This window comes from Sapajus apella, unplaced genomic scaffold, assembly GCF_009761245.1.
Source record: "Sapajus apella isolate SASKATOON/1434 unplaced genomic scaffold, GSC_monkey_1.0 scaffold114, whole genome shotgun sequence".
In the NCBI taxonomy this organism is placed as follows: Eukaryota; Metazoa; Chordata; class Mammalia; order Primates; family Cebidae; genus Sapajus; species Sapajus apella.
In genome coordinates this window covers 2256160-2277071 of record NW_022437054.1, presented here as the reverse complement: position 1 = coordinate 2277071, position 20912 = coordinate 2256160, and the positions used below count along the sequence as shown (strand labels likewise).

The 20912-nt window shown below is 40.9% G+C and overlaps 1 protein-coding gene across 5 annotated transcripts in view; it reads left to right on the top strand.

The window, feature by feature from the left end:
* TNFRSF19 (TNF receptor superfamily member 19) overlaps positions 1 to 20912 on the top strand; it is a 110412-nt gene that overhangs the window by 1459 nt on the left and 88041 nt on the right. For 4 of the 5 annotated variants that reach the window (XM_032260090.1, XM_032260086.1, XM_032260089.1 and 1 more), the window contains exon 2: positions 18406 to 18509. In XM_032260090.1, the coding sequence (XP_032115981.1) occupies positions 18441 to 18509 (69 nt within the window). In that variant the 5' untranslated portion in view covers positions 18406 to 18440. Of the gene's footprint in view, positions 1 to 8064; positions 8248 to 18405; positions 18510 to 20912 lie in introns of those variants that run through there. The other variant, XM_032260087.1, reaches the window with a different exon arrangement.

Below are 20912 nucleotides of genomic sequence, written 5' to 3'. Positions count from 1 at the left end.
TCACTTTAGCTAATGCCCCACATGACAAAACCAAATTATACTGCTGTACTGAATTTGAAAGTTAATTGTTATTTCTTTGTCAGTTCATGATACACACACACACACACACACACACACACAGAGTAATATCTTTACAGTGAAATATAAGAACTAAATACAGTGGAAAAGTAACACTGTTACTTTGTTCACACAGGTTTGTTTTAACGTTCTAGTTCTAAATTTATTTGGGCAAAATATTTAATTATTATCACAAGTCTATTTTATGCTAGCTGAACCACAAAGAAACCATAAGTGATAAGACCAGTTATCCTTTAGTCTGAAATTCTGATGAAACACGAAAGCTCTAATGAGTCTCATTTCATATGTAATTAATTTTTCAGAGCCAATTAATTAAATTACTTTCTACACTTTCCTCTTGATATTAGGAAGGTAATTAGCATTGTTTACTTAATTTTAAAATTTTGCTGGTTGTTAAGTGGAGGTTATTTAAAGCCATGCTAAACTGACTATATTTTTAAAGTGTGTCAGTAAGAATTTAATCTTAAAGACTTAACTGTTGCTTTTAGTTATGCCAGGAGAGGTATTTACTTTTTTTTTTTTTCTTAACGACACATTGAATCATGTTCACAACATCCTGAAATATTGGTTTAGTTTGATTTTTTAAACTTTGTTTGCTTAAAATCTTCCTTTTAATCACAAAAGTGGTATTAATGTTCACATTCAGATAAAGAAAATGAACCTTTTAAAACAATGGCTGGAGACAATACCTAAAGAAATAGTGTGTTTGAAACGTGCTCATTTAGTTCAGATTTGGGATTAAAAAAAATTTTTAATGACTGTTTATTCTGCCACTAGGATCATTTTAACAAATGCCAACTCTCAGCACAAAACAAAGGGGAGAATTAGTAATTATCTGATTAATTTAGGCTTTGTAGAAAACTAGCTTGGGTGAGTGAAGTCCTTGAAACTCCACTTCAGTGTTTGAATTAAGTCAGTTAATTGTTTACTTCTTGTGTCATTGTTGAGAAATGAAACAGAGTGTTTTTGATTTTAAAAGAAAGATGGTTATTGCTAAAGTTCCAGGTACAGTCTCAAATGGCATTTGCTAATTAATTGCCACAAAAGGACTTTGGCAGATATAGTCCATAATACTTCTACTGAACGAAATCCTCGTGACATTTTTCAAAGCACTTTCCTGTCTGTTGCTTCAATGGCAGCTTTGTTCCTACAGAAAGTCCAAGTCTTCAAAAGACTTTTATGTCGAGTCATGATAGCGTCATCAATTAGCTATATGACTTCAAGAGAGTTTTCTCATGTGCAAAGTGAGGGAGTTGATCACATCATCTTCATGAAATAAGCAGGACTGGGCTTTTTATGGCCATTTTACAGATGAGAAAACTGAGGCTATAGAAAACAAATGTCCCTAGCTTAACAAGGTCACGTGGCTGATTTCCCAGTTCTCGTCCAATGTTTTTTCCAGTCTAGCACGCGGGGTCTGCTTTCTAACAACTGCTGAAACAAATGCACCCTGTAGCTCATCAAAGCACAATGTTAGTTTGAAATATAAAGACAGCCACTTCCTACTGTACATTTTTTTGTTTCCATGATAGATACGTCAGCCGGCTTAGTCTGATTATTTCCTATCTGTTCCTTCTACTTCTATACTTCTAAACTGTCTAAACACAGTAACTGCTATGCATAATTTACCATGACATGTAAAATAATTTTCACAAAAAATTTAACGTTATCAATGCAACGTGGAATTATATATGTATTTGTGTGTTTGCCTCTGTGTGTATGTGTATATATGAGTTTGGCATTATATCAACACATCTTTGTGTGTTTTGAAGGAATTGATATTTTCTTAGAAGATGCCAGTGGCATCCACAAAAAGTTTAATAATTAAAGGTTAATTTTCCTCCAGGGATAGTCCCAGTGGGATTTTGTGAAATTTCAGTTCATAAACTCAATGTGCATTTCAAACATGGTATGTGTTTCATATCATGTTTCATTATGTTAGGAATCTTGAGCATGTTTTCATTAGCTCTTTCTGGTTTTTTTCTTCCTTGAAAAAATATATCTTGTGTGAAAAATTTTAATTTAGTTATTGATAAAATTTAACACAAATACAGGACTCTCATGGCCAAACAGCTGCCCTCATAGTAGGACTTACCATCCTCCTTAGGGTTCCTATATATACAAGATTATTACTAACATGACCTAATATCTATTAATTCACTCATTATCAATTAATTCAATAATATATATTGAGCACTTGTGTGCCAGGCACTGCAACAATATTTTTAAAACACTATGTCATTTAAATTCACAACAGGTAACTTTGTCATCCCATTCTACAGATGAGGAAAGTGAGCCTTAGGGAGGATGAAAAATAACATGTGGCCGGGCGCGGTGGCTCACCTATAATCCCAGCACTTTGGGAGGCTGAGGTGGGTGGATCACGAGGTCAAGAGATCGAGACCATCCTGGTCAACATGGTGAAACCCCGTCTCTACTAAAAATACAAAAAATTAGCTGGGCATGGTGGTGTGCGCCTGTAGTCCCAGCTACTCGGGAGGCTGAGGCAAGAGAATTGCTTGAACCCAGGGGGTGGAGGTTGTGGTGAACCAAGATGGTGCCATTGCACTCCAGCCTGGGTAACAAGAACGAAACTCTGTCTCAAAAAAAAATAAATAAATAAAATAATAATAATAATAACGTGCAACATTATAGGAATAATTCAGTGGCAGCATTGTGGTCTAAACTTTTTTCATTCTGGGGCTAGGCAGTTGATTCTTTCTCCTATAAGAATTACACAAAGTTTGCCTGTAATCTCAGCACTTTGGGAGGCCGAGGCAGGCAGATCACAAGGTCAGGAGATCAAGACCATCCTGGCCAACATGGTGAAACCCCATCTCTACTAAAAATACAAACATTAGCCAGGTGTAATGGTGCGTGCCTGCAATCCCAGCTACTTGGGAGGCTGAGGAAGGAGAACCGCTTGAACCAGTGAGTCGGAGGTTGCAGCGAGCCGAGATCAAGCCGTGTACTCCAGCCTGGCAACAGTGAGACTCCATCTCAAAAAAAAAAAAAAAAAGAATTATACAAAGCTGAACTTGACTGTCAGCAAACATTAAAACATTATAGCCAAAATTTTGGCCAAAAATGTGGGCTACAGGTTTTTTTTCCTTTTATATATTTTGTAAGAACTGTTAGACATTTTTCATAATATTTTCCATCAGTTGGCCATAAAGGAACTCCCCAAGCCATGAAGGCATAATCTGTTTTTCCTCTGCTTCAAGAGTGAGCTGAACTCAACCATCTGGCATTGGTTTAGACAGATTCTCTTTCTGTGATGGCAAGGTCAGCCCAAGCCACCCTGGAAGAATGAGTGATTTGGTACCCTTTAAAGGGTAGTTCTTTAAAATGTTGTCCAACTGGGTGAGTTCTATGATGGGAAGGCAGAGGGAGGCTCCCTGGTGGCTATGCTTTAATTTCTCCTCTACTGTCACTAGTCATTCAGCTTTGGCTCCAAAGTTGTTACCTCAAACCCACCCACTTGCCACAATCACGGCATCCTTCTTTAGATTAAGTAGGTAGTTTAACACCCTTCTTTGTGACTTACATTTTTTCTTTGATGAGAAGGGAAAGGAGAAGTCAGGTGGGGGTTTCAAGTGATTTCATAAAACCATTCCTTCCAACATAACATACTCTGAGAGGCGTTCTGATAAGGACCGTTTTCTCCGTCCTGCTAAGTGTCCCCCATTCTTTGGTGGCCCTATAGCTTAGCACCATGGACTGTTGCTCAGCCATACTGGTCTTAAGCCAGCCCTAGGTAGGGGAGTCCACCATGTTTATCAGGAAGGAGAGAAGGAGAGGCAATGGGCAATCTCTTCCCTCATCAAACTCATGAAAAGGGTCTGGCCGATGAGGTACCCAGGGCCAAGTTATCACAAACTCATAAAGATCAGGGCAAGCGCTGCAACATGTAACTTTGCTCTGTGAGCGTCTTGAGTTCCACAGTATATAAATTATGTAAAAAGAGTCTCTGTGGCTTTTTTGTATATGGTTTATGCACCCATGGTTTGGTGAAGATTATGTTAACATGCAGGAAGCCCAGATTCTGATTCCAGCTTTGACACTCCGGAAGTCATTGGGCACTGGCCTCACAGTGCTCCTCCGGCTCCATGCTGATAGTCTATAATTGGCAGTAGCGGGTATTGGGGATTAAATAGCTAGGTCTTGGGGGTTCCACCTTCACTTATTTTCTTAACTGTATTTGGAAAATTTTACTATCCTTTGAGATTCTAACTCTCAATTACTAAGTCATCCAACAAATTTTTAATGAGAATCTACTATGTGCCAAGCACTATAAACCAAAAAGACAAAGTTTCATATTCTCCTGTGCCTTGCATTCTATTCCATTTTTTTCCAAGGAATAGTAATTTACACTAGAAATGACTAGAAGTCACTAAAGCAATTTTTCATTAGCTTTGCTTCCAGTGAGCTAGTTTAGCACTGAAACCATTTTTTCAAAGAGTTTTTCAAGTTTTTATTAGTTTAACTTTGGGGGAAAAATATTTTAAATGGATGCACTTTACCTCAGCTCAGATATTGCTAAAACTATCTTCAGAAAACTAACCTTTATCATAAATCTTAAAAACAAACACCTCTACCAAGATCCTCACAGCCGTTTGGCTTTTCCAGTAAAAATTTTAACCCATTAACGATATGCAGTGTTTTAAAGGAAATAAAATGTTCCCAGTCCTAATTATAAGCATCCAGTTGCATTTTGCATGAGCCTGAGGATCACAGAATTTTTTTTTTTTTTTTGAGATGGAGTCTTGCTCTGTTCCCCAGGCTGGAGTGCAGTGGCGTGATCTCAGCACTGCAACCTCTGCCTCCAGGGTTCAAGTGATTCTCCTGCCTCAGCCTCCCTAGTAGCTGGGATTACAGGTGCACACCACCACACCTGGCTGATTTTTGCATTTTTAGTAGAGATGGGGTTTTGTCATGTTGGCCAGGCTGGTCTTGAACTCCTGACCTCAGGTGATCCACCCACCTTGACCTCCCAAAGTGCCGGGATTATAGGCATGAACCACCACACCCGGCCCACAAATTTTTTTTTAATGCTACCACTGGTGCTCAATTATGTGCCTGAGTTTTTGTTCAAACAGTGTCTCCAAATCATGTAACATTCAAGGAAGGAAAGTGGGAACTACAGTGTTCCCTCAGCATCTGAGGGGGATTGCTTTCAGGAGGTCCTCTTGGATACCAAAATCTGCAGATGCTCAAGTCTCTTACAAAAAATGGTATACATTTGCATATGGTTTAAATCATCTCTGGATTACTTGTAATATTAATACAATGTCAATGCTATGGACATAGTTGTTATACCATATTGTTTAGGGAATAATGAGAAAATAAAGTGTACCTGTTCAGTACAGACACAACCATTCATTTTTTTTCAAATATTTTCAATCTGCAGTTGGTTGAATCCATGACGTGGAATCCATGGATGTGAGGGGTCAAATGTATTTAACTGAATGAGTCTCCCCTTTAAAGAATAAGATGTGTCTAACGGCTAGAGAGCAGAGGGTCAATGTCCTTTTTCTCACCATCAATGATCACTTATTGATTGATGCTATGCATTGCATGAGGATATATTGCTGCTAAGACTGGCTACTATTTAGTATCAGGCATTGGCCTAAGCACTTTAAATACCTTATCTATTAATACTTAACAACCGTCAATGAAGCAACTCATTTTACAGATGGAGAACCAGAAGCTTACGGAGGTTAAGTAACTTTTCCAAAGTCCGGCCACTAGTGAATGACAGGCTGGCATTGAGACCAGATTGTCAGATGCCCAAGCCCATGCAGACTAACAGTGGGTTCTCTCTCTATTGTGAGCTAACAGGCTAACTGGGAAGATCAGTCAAAACACATGGAGATGATTCAAGAACTAATGAACTCAGTAGTGTGTTACTGTCTCTAAGGACAAAAGGTGGTCAGAGAGAAGAATAACATTTGGTTGAAGTCAGAGATGGTAGTTCCTGACTTGGCAGATTCAATTCCACTCAGAAAGCATTGGTTGAACATGTATTTGAATGACTGATACCGTCAGAGATACAAATCGGAACAAAATATGCCCCTTCTCTGAAAGTGTTTTCAGCTCCTTGAAGAAGAAAGTTAGTACACAGAATCTTATGACATGACAGAATGGGCAAGTGCTAAATTGCCACAAACCTTGGAGGAAGTAAATATATAGGCTTAGAATTGAGGGAAAACTCGTGAGAGCCATGGCTTTGAGCGAGGACCTGAAACAGGAGTAAGGCAAGTAGGTAAAGCTCAGAGGTAAGATGGGAGAGCAGGAAGAGGAAGTAGAGAGCAAAGGAAGGGCCATGCTGTGCAGTTTATAGAGCCTGCTCCAGAGGCGAGGCGAGGCTAGAAATAGGAGTGGGGCGGCACGTGGCCATCTCGGAATGCTAATCTAAGGAGTGCAAAATCCATTCTTTACAATGAGGAACCCCCGGGGACTCTTCAGCCAGATGGTGGCAGTGATGAAAGGCGGGAAGCAGCGTTAATGGCTGAGGCAGTGCTGTGGTGAGGGTGGGAAGGGCCTATATGGTAGTGGAGGTGGTGGTCACCGAGGCAGAGAGGACGATGGGGGACTGCCTGAGACCTTGCAAAGGAAGATGCAGTAACTCAGCTTAGATGTGTTGAGTATCGATTGTGGGCTAGGCCCCCAGGATATCAAGGAATTAGGATATGCTCTCGGGAGATCGAGGTCTAGCTGGGGAAGGGAACACAGTTAAAGAAGTGACTTTTCAGGTTCAGTGGGATGTGGGAATGAACATGGTAGTGATGTGCACTGAGGACTGGAGTCTATCCAGGTAGCCGCTGGGAGATGGGACAGGGAAGCACACACTTGCCCTGAGGTTCAAATAAGATAATGTACATCATTTGGAAATCTTTTACGAATAAGTCATGGTGATCTATATTCTGGATGTTTTAGATTTGAAATATACAGCCTCCATCAAGATGTGACATCGGGAATGATCATATTTTTAACACTGTTCACAAGTACCTAGTATACCGCTATGCTGTTGGAAGCTTGGGATCACAAGCTGTGCTTTTGGGCAATTAAATACAACAACCTATTCACTCATTCATTCAACAAATACTGATAGGGGCTCCAATGAGCCTTGGGGTATTGAAAAGAAACACAAGACTTGGCCCCATCCAAACAGTGAAGTTGAGTCGGGAAGTCAAAACCAACACGTGAGAAAGGGTGGATGCCCGGGTACTAAAGTCATGCACCGTATCTTGGCTGAACGAAAAGAACAATACTGCTGGCACTTTCATAGGATTCTTCTGCTGGAAAAGTATTTTGTCGCAGACATGATTCTCTTAACCCTTTCTGCAAAACTGTTCAGTGGGTCCCTGGCTCTGGCCCCGCCTGGCACGCGCGTGAGCCACAGCTGCGGTGCAGACGCCCTCCCGCCGCTCGGGTGCGGCGGCCACAGGGCGAGTCCTGGCCCGGCGGGGCCCCGGCCTGCAGGAGGCGGACTCGGGCTTCCCGGCTTCCCTGGGAGGCATCCGTGGGAACGCGCACCGGCGAGTCCCTGCCGGCTGGGGAGCTGGGTCTGCGACCTCGACCGACCTCAGGCGCAGCAGCGCAGACCCGGCCGCACTATCCCCTCTGGGTGGGCTGCGGACCCACGCGGGAACGGTTGAAAGGTGGGGAACACCCCGGACGAAAAGGAAGCCTCCCTCCCTGCTCTGAAGGAAGGTCTCCCAACACGGCCACGTTCTTGGTGGTCTCCGGTCCCCCATCCCCAAGCCCCCAGTCTGCCTCACACTCATCCGCTGGGTGGGGGCCTCCAAAGACCCCGAAGGCAGAGTGGACCTGGCGGACTCAGAGAGGGCTGGACGGGGGCGCCACAGAGAGCATGGGGGCGGGGCTCCATGAGGGGCGGGGCTACGGCGAGGGCGGGGCTCTGTTTGTGGGCCGGGCTACGGGGTAGGCGGGGCGCAGGGTGGGCGGGGCGCCGGGACAGCGGCCGTTGCCGGGCTACGGGAGAGCGCGCAGCCCAGCGCGGATAGGCGCACGGCGTGCACCCGGGACTGGCCCCCGTCGCAGGTCCTCGCCCCGCGCTTTGCCCAGAACGGCTCCGCGCATCCCTGAGCCTCCGCGGAGTCCCGGCTTCGGCCCGGACCTGGAACCTCCCAGGTGGCTGGGAAGGTAGGTGCTCCGCTGTCTCGGGCGCGCGGCATCGCACGGGGTGCCCAGCCCTTGCCCCGGTGGATCCCCGCGGGGTGGGAGCCGGGAAAGGGGGCGGCCGCCCGAGGGAGGGAGGCGCGCGGGCGGGGGCTGCTCACGGGCGGAGGACTGCGCCGCGAAAGAACCCCCGGAGGGGCTGACCCGGTCCGGGGTCAGGCGGCGAGGCGGCGGGAGGCGAGCGTGTGAAGTCACGCCGGGTCCCCGCGCGCTGTGCCGGCGACGCGCCCTGGACTCCTATCGGGGATGTTGTGAATAGAAAGATCTGCCGTGAGGCCCACGGCTGGGAGCCTGTCACTCTGCCCGAGCCCGACCCGGCCCCAGCGCCCGCCCTCGTTCTGCCGAGGCCCTGGAGTCCGCGCGCTGCTGCCGGCGTCTCGGGCCGCATCCCGGGTAGGCGCCGGCGGCAGGAGAGCGTTGTCTGTGAGCCGCCCAGGCTGTACTCCTTCCGTGGGAAAGAGTTTCTTAGAGGTCAGCAGGAATTATTGCATTCATGGGTAGAGCTTGTGATGATGGAAAACCAGCTCTTACAATGCGTGTCAGTGTTGTAATGCTGTCTCATGGAACAGAAATTTGGCTGAAATATTCCTGGAGATCAAGCTTGGCGGATCAAAACCCTGTGATATGTTTTGATGGTAGCGCACTAGTCATCCAGTCTCTGTTCACTATTGTAAGAAATCCATGTCATTTTTTGCATTTTAATAAAGGACTCAATTTGCATATAAAACCATAAGCATTGTTCAGTGTTTCTTTTAACTGAAACAGCCTAACTCAAGATATGTATGAAGACGTAGTTTTTACTCCAGTGACAGTTTCTTTGACTGCAAGTCAAAACAATTTCTTTATGTAAACAGGAAACAGTTATTGTTAACCATGCCTCATGCAAACGATATTTTTTAGTGTTGCCATTTCATGATCAGATACTTAGATGCAAAAGGGAGGATTACACTGCATTACTTCAGGATTTACACAGTACGTTTTCTGTGGGGCATTCACCTTAGGCGTTTTTGCCAACACTGCTTTGAGGTAGTCTTAAAAATTCCAAGCAGTGCTTATTATCTAATTGAAAGGTATACAACTGGAGGGGTGAGAATTGAGTCCTGGTGTGGAAGACAATTTTTGGCATTCACGGAGATGTGAGTACTTAGAAAGCTTCTTTGCTTAACATTTATCAAATCGTTCTGAAAGAAAAAAAAACACAGAAATGCATTTTCATTTGGAAAATATGGCCTTGGTGTCAATGCAAGAAGCATTATCATGAGCTCTGTTAAGTTCTTTACTTTTTAATCTATGAAAATGTCTTACCACACCTACTTTATTACCAAAGCCAGATGGCTTTATTGACTTTAGGAAACTTTTTTCCATACCAAGTGCTAACTGAGATGTGTTAGTATTTTCAGGACAATCATGAAAGTTATTTGTTTCTTTGGTCAGAGTGTGTCTTACAACTCTGAGTCCAGGCTGGATCTTGAATATGCAGTTACGGGCACATGAAGAGCGTTTTTTTTTTTTTTTTTTTTTGACAGAGTCTCGCTCTGTTGCCAGGCTGGAGTGCAGTGGCGAGATCTCGGCTTACAGCAACCTCTGCCTCCTGGGTTCAAGCTATTCTTCTGCCTCAGCCTCTTGAGTAGCTGGGACTACAGGCGTGTGCCATCACGCCCGACTAATTTTTTTGTGTTATTAGTAGAGATGGGGTTTCACCATATTGGCCAGGCTGGTCTCGAACTCCTGACATCATGATCCGCCTGCCTGCGGCTCCCAAAGTGCTGGAATTGCAGGTGTGAGCCACTGTGCCCGGCTGTCAATGTACCTTTTCTATGCAGAAGACTGAATAAAGAACATTGTTCACATGTAAAAGTAGCTGTATAAGTGGTTTTTTAAAGGGACAGATCATTATTTTTTTAACTTCAGATAACAGGCTTTTTATATATGTTTTATAATGGAAAATGGATTGCAACAGGTAATGTCACATGCTGTCCTAAATATATTAATTCAATTTCCTAGTTGTAGCTCTTTTACATGAATTTAGGGCATGATGGGGACTTTTTAAACATAAATGAGGAATTCTGCTAACACTCAAAAAGAATTTAAGTTTCTTTTTTCACCTGTTGCAATCTCTGAACCTATGCTTAATTCAGTCCCCTGTGGCCACTTCTACCCCTCAAAAATTAACACGATAGAAACAAAAACTCCAAAAAGCCAAACCCTTTTAAAACTGATGAATCAATATTTAAAGTCAAGCATTAAAAAGTCTGGAAAAGGCCAACATGTTCTATTTGTGTTGACTACACATTGAACATGAATGTCCATTTGAATAAAAGCACACCCCCAATAAATACAGTGGACAGCTGCCTATGTGGTAAAACAGCCAGGGAACAGTGAAACAGTTAAATACATGTGTCTTGTGGCAGCTGATTATTAAATATTCATAGGCTTTTAAAAGTAGCCTTCTAGTGAAGAGGAGAGGAAAGAATAGGAACAGGTTGGTTCATGGATACAAAATTACGGCTAGGTAGAAGGGATAAATTATAGTGTTCTGTAGCATTGTAAGGGGAATATAGTTAACAATTTGTTGTGTATTTTCAAAAAGCTGGAAGAGAGGATTTTAAAGGTTCCCAATATAAAGAAAAAATAAAGATTTGAGGTGATGCATAGGTTAATTACCCTGATTTGGTCATTACACATTGTATACATATATTAAAATATCACTCTGTCTCCCATAAATATCACAGTTATTTAATGTCAACTGAAACTTGACAAAACTAACACCCTTAGTGAGATTCATTGGCATATAGTAAGTGGCATATATTGAAATTTGTAATTAGGTAAGTTTTGACATACCTGTGAAACTGCCAACACAGTCCTGATGGTGAACACATAAAACACACCCAGAAGTTTTCTTACAACTCTTTGTAATCTTTTCTTCCATATTTCCCTGCCCTCTTCAAGCCCCTGACAACCTCTGATCTGCTTTGTCGCTATGTATTAGTTTGCATTTTCTGAAATTTCATATACATGTAGTCATATAGTATGTCATCCTGGGAAGAGGGGTCTGGCTCCTTTCACTCACAATAATTATTTTGAGATTCATCCACATTATTACAGATATCAAAAGTTAAATAATTTTTATTGCTGACTAGTATTCCATTGCATGAACCATAACTTGTTTATTTCTTTGCTTGTTTATGGACACAAGGTTGTTTACAGTTTTTAACTATTGTACGTAAAACTGCTATGAACATTTGTGAGCAGCTTTTTGTACAAAAGTTTGCTTTTCAAAATACTGGGAGAAGAATGTCTAGGTGATATTAAAGGTGTATGTTTAACGTTTTAAGAAATGTCCAGATTGTTTTCCAAAGTGGTTGTTGACTTTCATTTCTAGTAACAGTGTATGAGAGTTCCAATGCTCCAAATCTTCACTAAGAGTGGAGTGATCACATGTTGTATTTTAGACATTCTAATAAGTATGCCATAATAGTTCATTGTAGATTTAATTTTCATTATTCCAACGGCTAAAATTGTTGGACCAAAAAAATTGATAAAGTAACCCTTTAGGTGAAGAAAAAGAAAATTAAAGTGGTTATGATCAGCATTTTTTTTTCATGATTTACTGGTTTAGTGAGTTCCTTCATGATATTTTATTTGTCTAAAATGTTTTCATTTAAAAGTAAGATGCTTAAACAGTATTGGGTTACCTTCTAGTCCACATGTCACATAAAAGGTACCTTTATGTACCTTTTAAACTGAAGTTTTAAAACCTGGGTTTTAAAAAGAGAACATCTACCCATCAGCAATTACAGAAACAAAGGAACTTGTGTATCTGAAGACTGAATGTTATTTAGCAGCTCTTTGGTCAGCTTGGATTGGTCACATATGTGGAAACTGGGAAAGAATAGGACCTACTTACACTGGAGAAGAACACTACAAATGGTGTAAAGAGTGGTTTTGGAATCTATCCAGACTTCCTTCTAAAATAAAAGTTTAAACAGCTGTGTTTGAGAGAAGGGTATGCACAATTCTCGTAAGAAAGACTGTGTGGATGTTTGAGGTCCTCTTAGTCCCTGATGCTACCATTGTTCCATTTGCATTTTAGAATAGGAAAACATTCATGAATTTTGGGAAAAGCACATTAGTTACAATGTGCTTGTTGACTGGACATTTTGAGAATTTTGACAGTGATTTTCCTAATGCAAAGATAATAACATGTACAACTTAGAGAAATAGAAAGAATTAGTCTCAGAAAACCCTGCCCTAGGTTTTTTGTTGTGGTTGTTGTTTTTACTTTTATTTGTTTATTTTTTCTTTATATTCATAGGGTTTTGGGGAACAGATTTTATTTGGTTACATGAGTACATTCTTTCGTGGTGATTTGTGAGATTTTGCTGCACACATCACCCGAGCAGTATATACTGATCCCAATTTGTAGCCTTTTACCCCCCACCCCCTCCACACTTTCCGCCCAAGTCCCCAAAGTCCGTTGCATCATTTTTATGCCTTTGCATCCTCATAGCTCAGCTCCCACTTATGAGTGAGAACATACGATGTTTGGTTTTCCATTCCTGAGTTACTTCACTTTGAATAATAATCTCCAATCCCATCCAGGTTGCTGTAAATGCCATTAATTCATTCCTTTTTTGGCTGAGTAGTATTCCATCATGTATATATATATATAGGCACACATATATACACACATAAATATGATATTAGTATTAGTTATATGTATGTACATATAGCCACTTGTTGATTGATGGGCCTTTAGGCTGGTTCCATATTTTTGCAACTGTGAGTTGTGCTGCTAAAAACATGCGTGTGCAAATATCTTTTTCGTATAATGACTTCTTTTCCCTTGCATAGTTATCCAGTGGTGGGATTGCTGGATCTAGGTTAAGTTTTGTTTAAAAAAAAAAAAAAAAAGGAGCCGAATAGTGGCCCTTACTGTTTTGAACTTTGGGAGAATTGGAGATACAGTATTTGGCAGCAGAAAATTTTTGAGCTTTTAGGGTTTTCAGTAGAAAACACCTTATAATTTGAAAAACAGAAATCATTCTCATTTCCCAGCCAATGGCAACATGTATATTCTTATCACAGCGCACCTTTGTGAGTTCCTAGGCTGCAAAGAGGCCTGCCAACTCTACTGTGTAAGAAGAATGATTTTCAGAGTATAGTGAGACTGAAGGCTAAGATACGGAATAGCTAGAGGCCGGGGGTTATTGTTTTGTTTGGAAATAGCATTACTCTAAATTTCTAATTAATGTTTTTATTCTCTTAGCATGTGGGACTGACAGTATTTCTAAGTCATTCATGATTATGTTGTGCCATTAAAATGTCAAAGGCTGTATTTATAGTGTTGGCTTTATTTCAGTGCCAATTTATAAATTGTAAAACCACCAGTTTAATGTCGAAACTTTAAAAATGTTTTATCCTATTGCATATTAGAAAAAAATGTATGGGTTGAATATAGCTTCATTACATAATGTAAATACAGTTTTTTAGATGAAAACTGTTACCAATTACGTGCACTGCATCTGTTGGATAATAAATAGCTTTGAAGAGATAGGAAAAAAAGAAAATTAAATAATTTATTCTGAAAAAAAATGAGTATCCAGATTATTAGAATTATTCCAAAGCACATGTTTTGGTCATTTACACAATCAAAAATATAGATAATTCTCAGAAACGTTACTGATTGTAAAAATTAGAAAGATAATTTTCTTTCTAATTATCACCATTCTTCCTCCTTTTCTATATTAGAGCACTATCTTCAATAAATGGGATTCTGACCTGGATTTGTTCTATCACAGTGACTTCACTTCAACCTCAGATTATATTTGCTCTTTTTTTCACATATATTGTTTTATCTCTTAGAACTCTTGAGAGGTAAACCGTTAGCCCTAATTAGTGAATTTCTTCCTCATTTAACATGCATTGGGCACATATTGTGAGTGACAGTTCTACAGTAAAATCACAGTTCTTGTTATTAAGTCCTCAAACTCTGATTGGTGGTCAACTCCAGTGGCTGGGTTGGTGATAAAATGAGGGAAGGCAGCCCAGTGTGACAGTGGGGAGTGGTGGAGACTAGTATACTAAAGAATATGTCCCATGTAAGGGACAACTGAGCATTAGCTCTAGCTCATGTTGCCTTGATGTGGGACCCAGGGTTGTCAGATTGTCTAATTTTTCAGAACATTCTTTATTTTTAATATTGAAAACAAATTTTAAAGATTAAGTGCTGCAGTGACTAAAGAAAGTAAATGCTGGCCAGATGCAACACAAAGGCTAGAAAGAGAGCAAAGTAACCGGGTCATTATGCAGCGTGTGGAAGTCTAGAGTGCTGTGGAAGCAGAAAGAAGAGGTGCCCATGCAGATTCAGGGGGATTCCAGAGGACCTGTGACAGGCTAGGGGCAGGCATTGTAGAGGAAGGGGCAGTTGAGGGACCCGAAGATGGAAGCTGTCACTGTGGTTTGAGACCCAGGGATCCGCCCAGCCAATCAGAGATGAAGCCAGGAGCTGCTCCTCCCTGGCAGTGCTCACCTGCCTCTGCCTGGTGACACAGTAGCACAGGTATTCATGATTCTAGACAAGAAGGCACAAGGGGTGTGCATTATAACACCTACTGGATTTATCGTAGTTAGAGGGAGGCCAATTAGCATACATCTGTGTTAGTTACCATTCACTCAAATGAGCAGACTGAGCAGCTTTGAGAAGCAGCCACTCTGTGCAGGTGATCAGCATGTTTCCCTGCTCTGCACTTGGGGTTTGTGTCCCTTCTTCTTTTCATGCTCCTGATACTGCCAAGCTGCGTATTGTTGTGGAATAGAAGACAAGCTGATATTCCATGCTTGTGGAATAAAGTAAACCAGGCATCATTAGTCTTCTCCCTAGTGCTTATGTGGGGCCAGTTTCTCCACACATGTCCCCCAAGAAATGCATGCTAGACTGTTACAGATGCTGTCAAGACTGGAGGTTTTGGCAAAGTATGAAAACCCCAGCATCCAGACCCTTGGTACCTAATCTCAGTCATTTGTATGGCTTGTGCTTGCTAAATCATCCCCAAATAAATAGAACACTGAAGCATATAAAAGCATTTTTCTATTTTTGAGCCAGACCCTGGATGTCCAGAATTTTTTTAAAAATGTCATAAATAACCTTTTTATTGCCTTATTTTTATTTTAAATATTATTACTTAAACGCTGAAGCTGCTTCATTAAATTTTCCTTCTTTTTATGAATGCCAAAGAATTTCATAAGGAATTTCATTCCACTCCAGGAAATTCAAGGTCACACTTATAACCCTCCACCAGTGAAATGGTTTATTTCTAAAATACTCCTTGGCCAGGCTGTGTCAAAAGGTGTTTTGGAGATCACCACCTCAGCCAAGCTGTGAGCTCCCTTGAAGGAACACGTCGTGCCTTCTCCTAGCCTAGTCCAGCCACCTTTCAGGCACCTAATAACTGTTTGACCAATGTTTGTTGAATAAATGAATACATTGTTAAGTGTACTATTGCACTATGTGTTTGTGATCAGTTTTGTTGAGGTAGCCCTGCTGTACCGAATGGCAGGAGTCACTGGCTACTGGCAGTGGGGTAGGACTCAACCCTAGGTCAGCATGGCGGGATGCTGAGGGGCCCTGTTACCAGGCATGAATTGGATTTGATTTCCGCTGGTTCTAGTATTTGTTCCCTTTGACCTTCAGTTTTCTCTTCCATCGTATGGGGATAAATGTCTACTTTAGAGCATGGTAGAAAGAAAAACAAGCTATCCTTTTTTAAAGCACTAACACAGTACTCAGCATTATAAATGTTTGGTTCAAAGTGTTAGTGGATTCTTAGTCCTCAGATGCCTTCTGCAGGTCCCTAGGTCCAACGCTGCTGTGGCGTGACTGCGGCTGCCTGGATGCCTCCTGTTCGTCCGATGGATTACAGTCTTCGAGGACTGTCACATCCTAACAGATCATTTGATCCTCAATAATCATGTCATTAACATGAAGGACAATATTAGTTGCAAACACTTCTATAGCACTTATTATGTGCCAGAAACAGTTTACATCAGCTAATTCTCCTGAAAGTGCTTTACAGCTGTTAAACTCACTTACTCCTCACAGAAATTTCAGGAGGTAGGTACTGTCATTCTGCCCCATTTAGAAATGAGGAAACTGAGACTCAGGATTAAGTAACTTATCCCAGGTCTCACAGCTCATAAACAAAAGCAGCATTAACAGCATCAGCAACTGCTCGGGGCACTGGGCTCAGCACTTTGTGTGTTAGCCCATTACTCTCCACAATGCACCTGTGAGATGGGTTCTATTTTTAGCTCCTTCTGAATGTATGGCGTCAAAGTGACAGTGTTGAAATGCTTCACTATTTGTCTGCCTTTTTCAGCTGTGAGTGTAGTATCCCACCTAGACCATTCTATCCAAACTAATTTCTCGAATATGATATGTGCCGACTGACTTGTCAATCTCTTTGTCTCATATTTGTGTAAATTCCTTGGCATCATCCCTGTTTTTTCATATTAGTTTTAATTCCACCTAAGTTATACATTTTTTTACTTTTAAAACTTAATACATTTTTTTAAAAAAATTTAAGATCGTATCATGAAAGAAATAACCTGAAGCGTGCACTTCAAAGAATGTGATTTTTATCTTCTCACCCTAACCCTGTGTCTACACAAGCAGTAAGTTGCATGGTTGGGTAATTGCTGGATGATTTTGAGATATGCCAGCAAGAAAAAAAAAAGTTATGACCAAGAAGCTGGAAAAGTGAAAAAAGCTGTTTGAATTCACTTCAAATGGGTCATTCACTCAACAAAGGTAAATGATTTTTCATTGCCCTGGCAACGTGACCTGCCTGGGCAGTGGGCGTGGTTCGTCTGGGTTCAGCCACTTCCGGGGTACCCGTCAGCTCACCCCTGGTAGCTGCTCAGCCCACAGCGGAGGCAGCTCTGCTCCTCTGCCTCCTTCGTTGTTGTCGCTGTTGTTTTTCTTGAGCTCTTTACCCAGGATTCTGGTTCCGTGCCCTGGTTTCTTTCTAAGTCAGATGATCCACTTGGGATCTCTGCTAGTTTTGGAAGCTTCGACTTTAAAGGAAACAGAACCGCTGTTTCTCTACCTGATGGAGCAGCCAAATGAGACTTTGCTTTTTCTTTTTCATCGCTTCTCTGGACATGTGTGAATCTGTAAAAAAAAAAAAAAAAAAACAGCCAGATTTGGTTCTACATTTTAGTTCATTCCTCGTAAAGATAAGAAGGGTTGGTTTATCTTTTATTGAAATGTTGGGTTAGTGCCTGTGATTTCACCACTCGTAAATGACTTTTATATGTTTTAAGATGAATGCTTATTTTTCTGCCATGCATACTTTGCACTATACTGGTTTTGGGAAAGAATCCACAGATGCCAAATATTATCTGTCTGTTTCTTAGTGAAGAAAAGTTGTTAAGATACAAGCATAGCATCTTCATTTAACAGCACGTTTTTTTTCAGGGTACATGTGACACAGTAGCTGTAGAAAGGTGTGCTCCACCTGGGTTTGCATCCAGCTGCGCCTCGTACTAGCCAGTGTGACATTGGGCAGGTTACACAGCCCTCTCTGAGTCCCAGTTTCCCCATCTCTAAAATGGGAATGTTGATAGGATCTACCTTCTAGAGCAGTTGTGAGGATTAAGTGAGTTAGCATGCTAAAAAGAGTACCTGGCACATAGTGCCTAGGGAGGGCTGTTATTTTATCACTACCATTACCCTGTTGTCAATGCCCAAACCCATATAAATGGGAGGGTTATATAGTCACTATTTGAATAGAATTTCACACTGAGTGAAGCAGATTGGCCACTGTAGAGACATGGGTAGAAAATATCAATAAAGGCGAGTATAGCCTGGGAACTGAGAGTTTATAAGAGTTTTGCTTATAATGTATAGGTAGTCAAAGCTTCAGTTCTCATAATCTGAATTTTAAAAGAATTACATATTATTTGTCTATTTTACTTTTTTAAAGGTGTCTATTTCTTCTTTTAAAACGCAAATAATATTTATTACCTAGTTTAGTAAGTGGTAAATGTTATATAGGAAACAGAGCACAATCACTGATGTTTTTAATATTAACTACATCTTCCTTTCTATCTTTTATTTAGAACGCTTCAACAATAAATACATTTGATAAAGAAAGATGGCTTTAAAAGTACTTCTAGAACAAGAGAAATTGTCGTTCACTCTTGTAGTGTTACTAGGCTATTTGGTAAGTAAACTCCTGCTTCTTTCATAAGAATGTGGTGAAAGAATTCATGTGTTAATAAGTAGTAGTACTACCAAAATTATTTTATTTTTTATTTTTTTGAGACAGAGTCTTGCCCTTTCACCCAGGCTGGAGTGCAGTGGTACAATCTCGGCTCATTGCAACCTCTGCCTCCCGGGTTCAAGCGATTCTCCTGCCTCAGCCTCCCGAGTCACTGAGATTACAAGTGCCCACCACCATGCCTGGCTAATTTTGTGTTTTTAGTAGGGCTAGGGTTTCACCATGTTGGCCAGGCTGGTCTTAAACGCCTGACCTCAGGTCATCTGCCCACCTCAGCCTCCCAAAGTGCTAGGATTACAGGTGTGAGCCACCACCATAAATTCTAATTTGGAACCTATGACCTATACAGATTATGAAGAATTTAGAATACATTTTTAAAAGTTATTATTTTATATACTTGTTTATATTCTTGTTGGTTCCAAAAAGCATGAAAAACAGATAGAAAAGTTTAATATTTGGAAGTTTGATAAAAGATCTATGAAGGTGTTCAAAAGAATGAAATTTATTTAATCTAGAGATAATGATCTACAGATATATAAAGAAATATTTACACTGAAGACGGTACACAAAGTTTTCTTGAAAGACAAAGTTAGTCTGGATGCAGTGGCTCATGCCTGTAATCCCAGCACTTTGTACTGCCGAGGCAGGTGGATCATTTGAGGTCAGGAGTTCAAGACCAGCTCGGCAAACAGGGTGAAACCCTGTCTCTACTAAAAATACAAAAATTAGCTGGGTGTGGTGGCAAACACCGGCAATCCCAGCTACTCGGGAGGCTGAAGTAGGAGAATCACTTGAATCTGGGAGGTAGAGGTGGCAGTGAGCTGAGATCGCGCCACTGCACTCCAGCCTGGGTGACAGAGCGAGACTACGTCTCAAAAACAAATAAATGAAAATAAATAAATAAAAAAGAAGGATAAAGTGGGATTCAGGTCAATGTAGGAGAGCTTCCATTCTGTAATTGGAGGCTGTTATACATTGAATAAGGTATATGAGGAGGGTTCTGTAATTTCTTTTTTGATGGTCTGAGAGGAAGGTTGTGTAATTTCTTCCTGGAAGAGATTACAGTCTCTTTGTGCTGGAAGGGAAGCTCCTACTCCTTATAAATAAACTCCAGGATTGGGAGTTGTGGAGGACTTGAGGCAAAAGGAATTTATTAGATCTTTAGCCTCAAATAATTTTCTAGTCTCAAACTTCACCTTGATTTCTTCCTCCTACTTGCCCTAGATATTAAACCTTTGACCGTAAAGAGGTTGTCAGATACCTCCACAGATTCCTGCTTCAAGGTGGAGGAGGTTTGTGCAGAATTATATGCATCAAAAACAATGTCCTGTGCTCACCTGTGTGGTAAGCATTGGACAGAACAGCAGTGTCTGTTCCCGCAGTGCCTGCTATTCTCAGCTTCCATTAAGGAACACAGAGCAGTGTCAGTAGCACTCTTCAGGCATTCTTGCTTAGGATAAGAGGTTGGACCCAACATCTTCATCAGTTCTGTGATAATACCACCATTATTCATGAAATACTGTCTGTTAAGCAGATAGACATACTTTTCTAGGATGATATCATACAAGGTGAACTTGTTGTTTTCAGATAAAATAAGAGACAAAAGCTATATTTTGGAAAATGACAAATAACCTTTGTTTTTGCCAAAGTATAAGTTTTCCATCTAAGTCCTATGCTGTGAACCAGAGTATACGGTTAGGTCCCAGGCAGTGGCTCAGTGGTAACTGAGCATAAGGTCAGATTTCAGTGGCACTTCTACTTTGAAGAGTTACGAGAGCTGGGCCACTGTCGCCATCTTTATCGTCATCACCAAGAATTTTACTGGTGTCCTGATTGTTAGAAAGTATTCTTTGAAAGACAGCCTCTAAGTAAATATCGTTGAGTTGAAAAGGGTTGAAACTTTCCCATCAAAACCGCATGGCAGGTAAGTCTAAATAATAAATGAGAAGTTTTTGTGGCTATACTAATCTATTCCATTTATTTAATTCATTATATTGAATATGTTTATTTTTCTTAAAGATTAAAAATTTTTTAATTCAGAATTTTTCTGGTAGCAAAAGGACCTTGGGTGGGTCATATATCAAATAAGTCATAACTTTTTTTTTTAATATTTTCTTAGAGATGAGAACAAAGAAGTCATAACTTTTTTTTTTTAATATCTTCTTACTTAGAGATGAGAACAGCTTCTAAGTCATACTGTATCTTGGGTCCCAGAGGGTATCTGAGGAGGGTAGCAGTTAATTCCAAGAAAATGGGACACCCTGTTTAGAGAATCAATGAATATTCTCTAGAATACAGAGAAGAATTTGGCTCATTGATTTATTTCTTCCACTGACTTATTCAGAA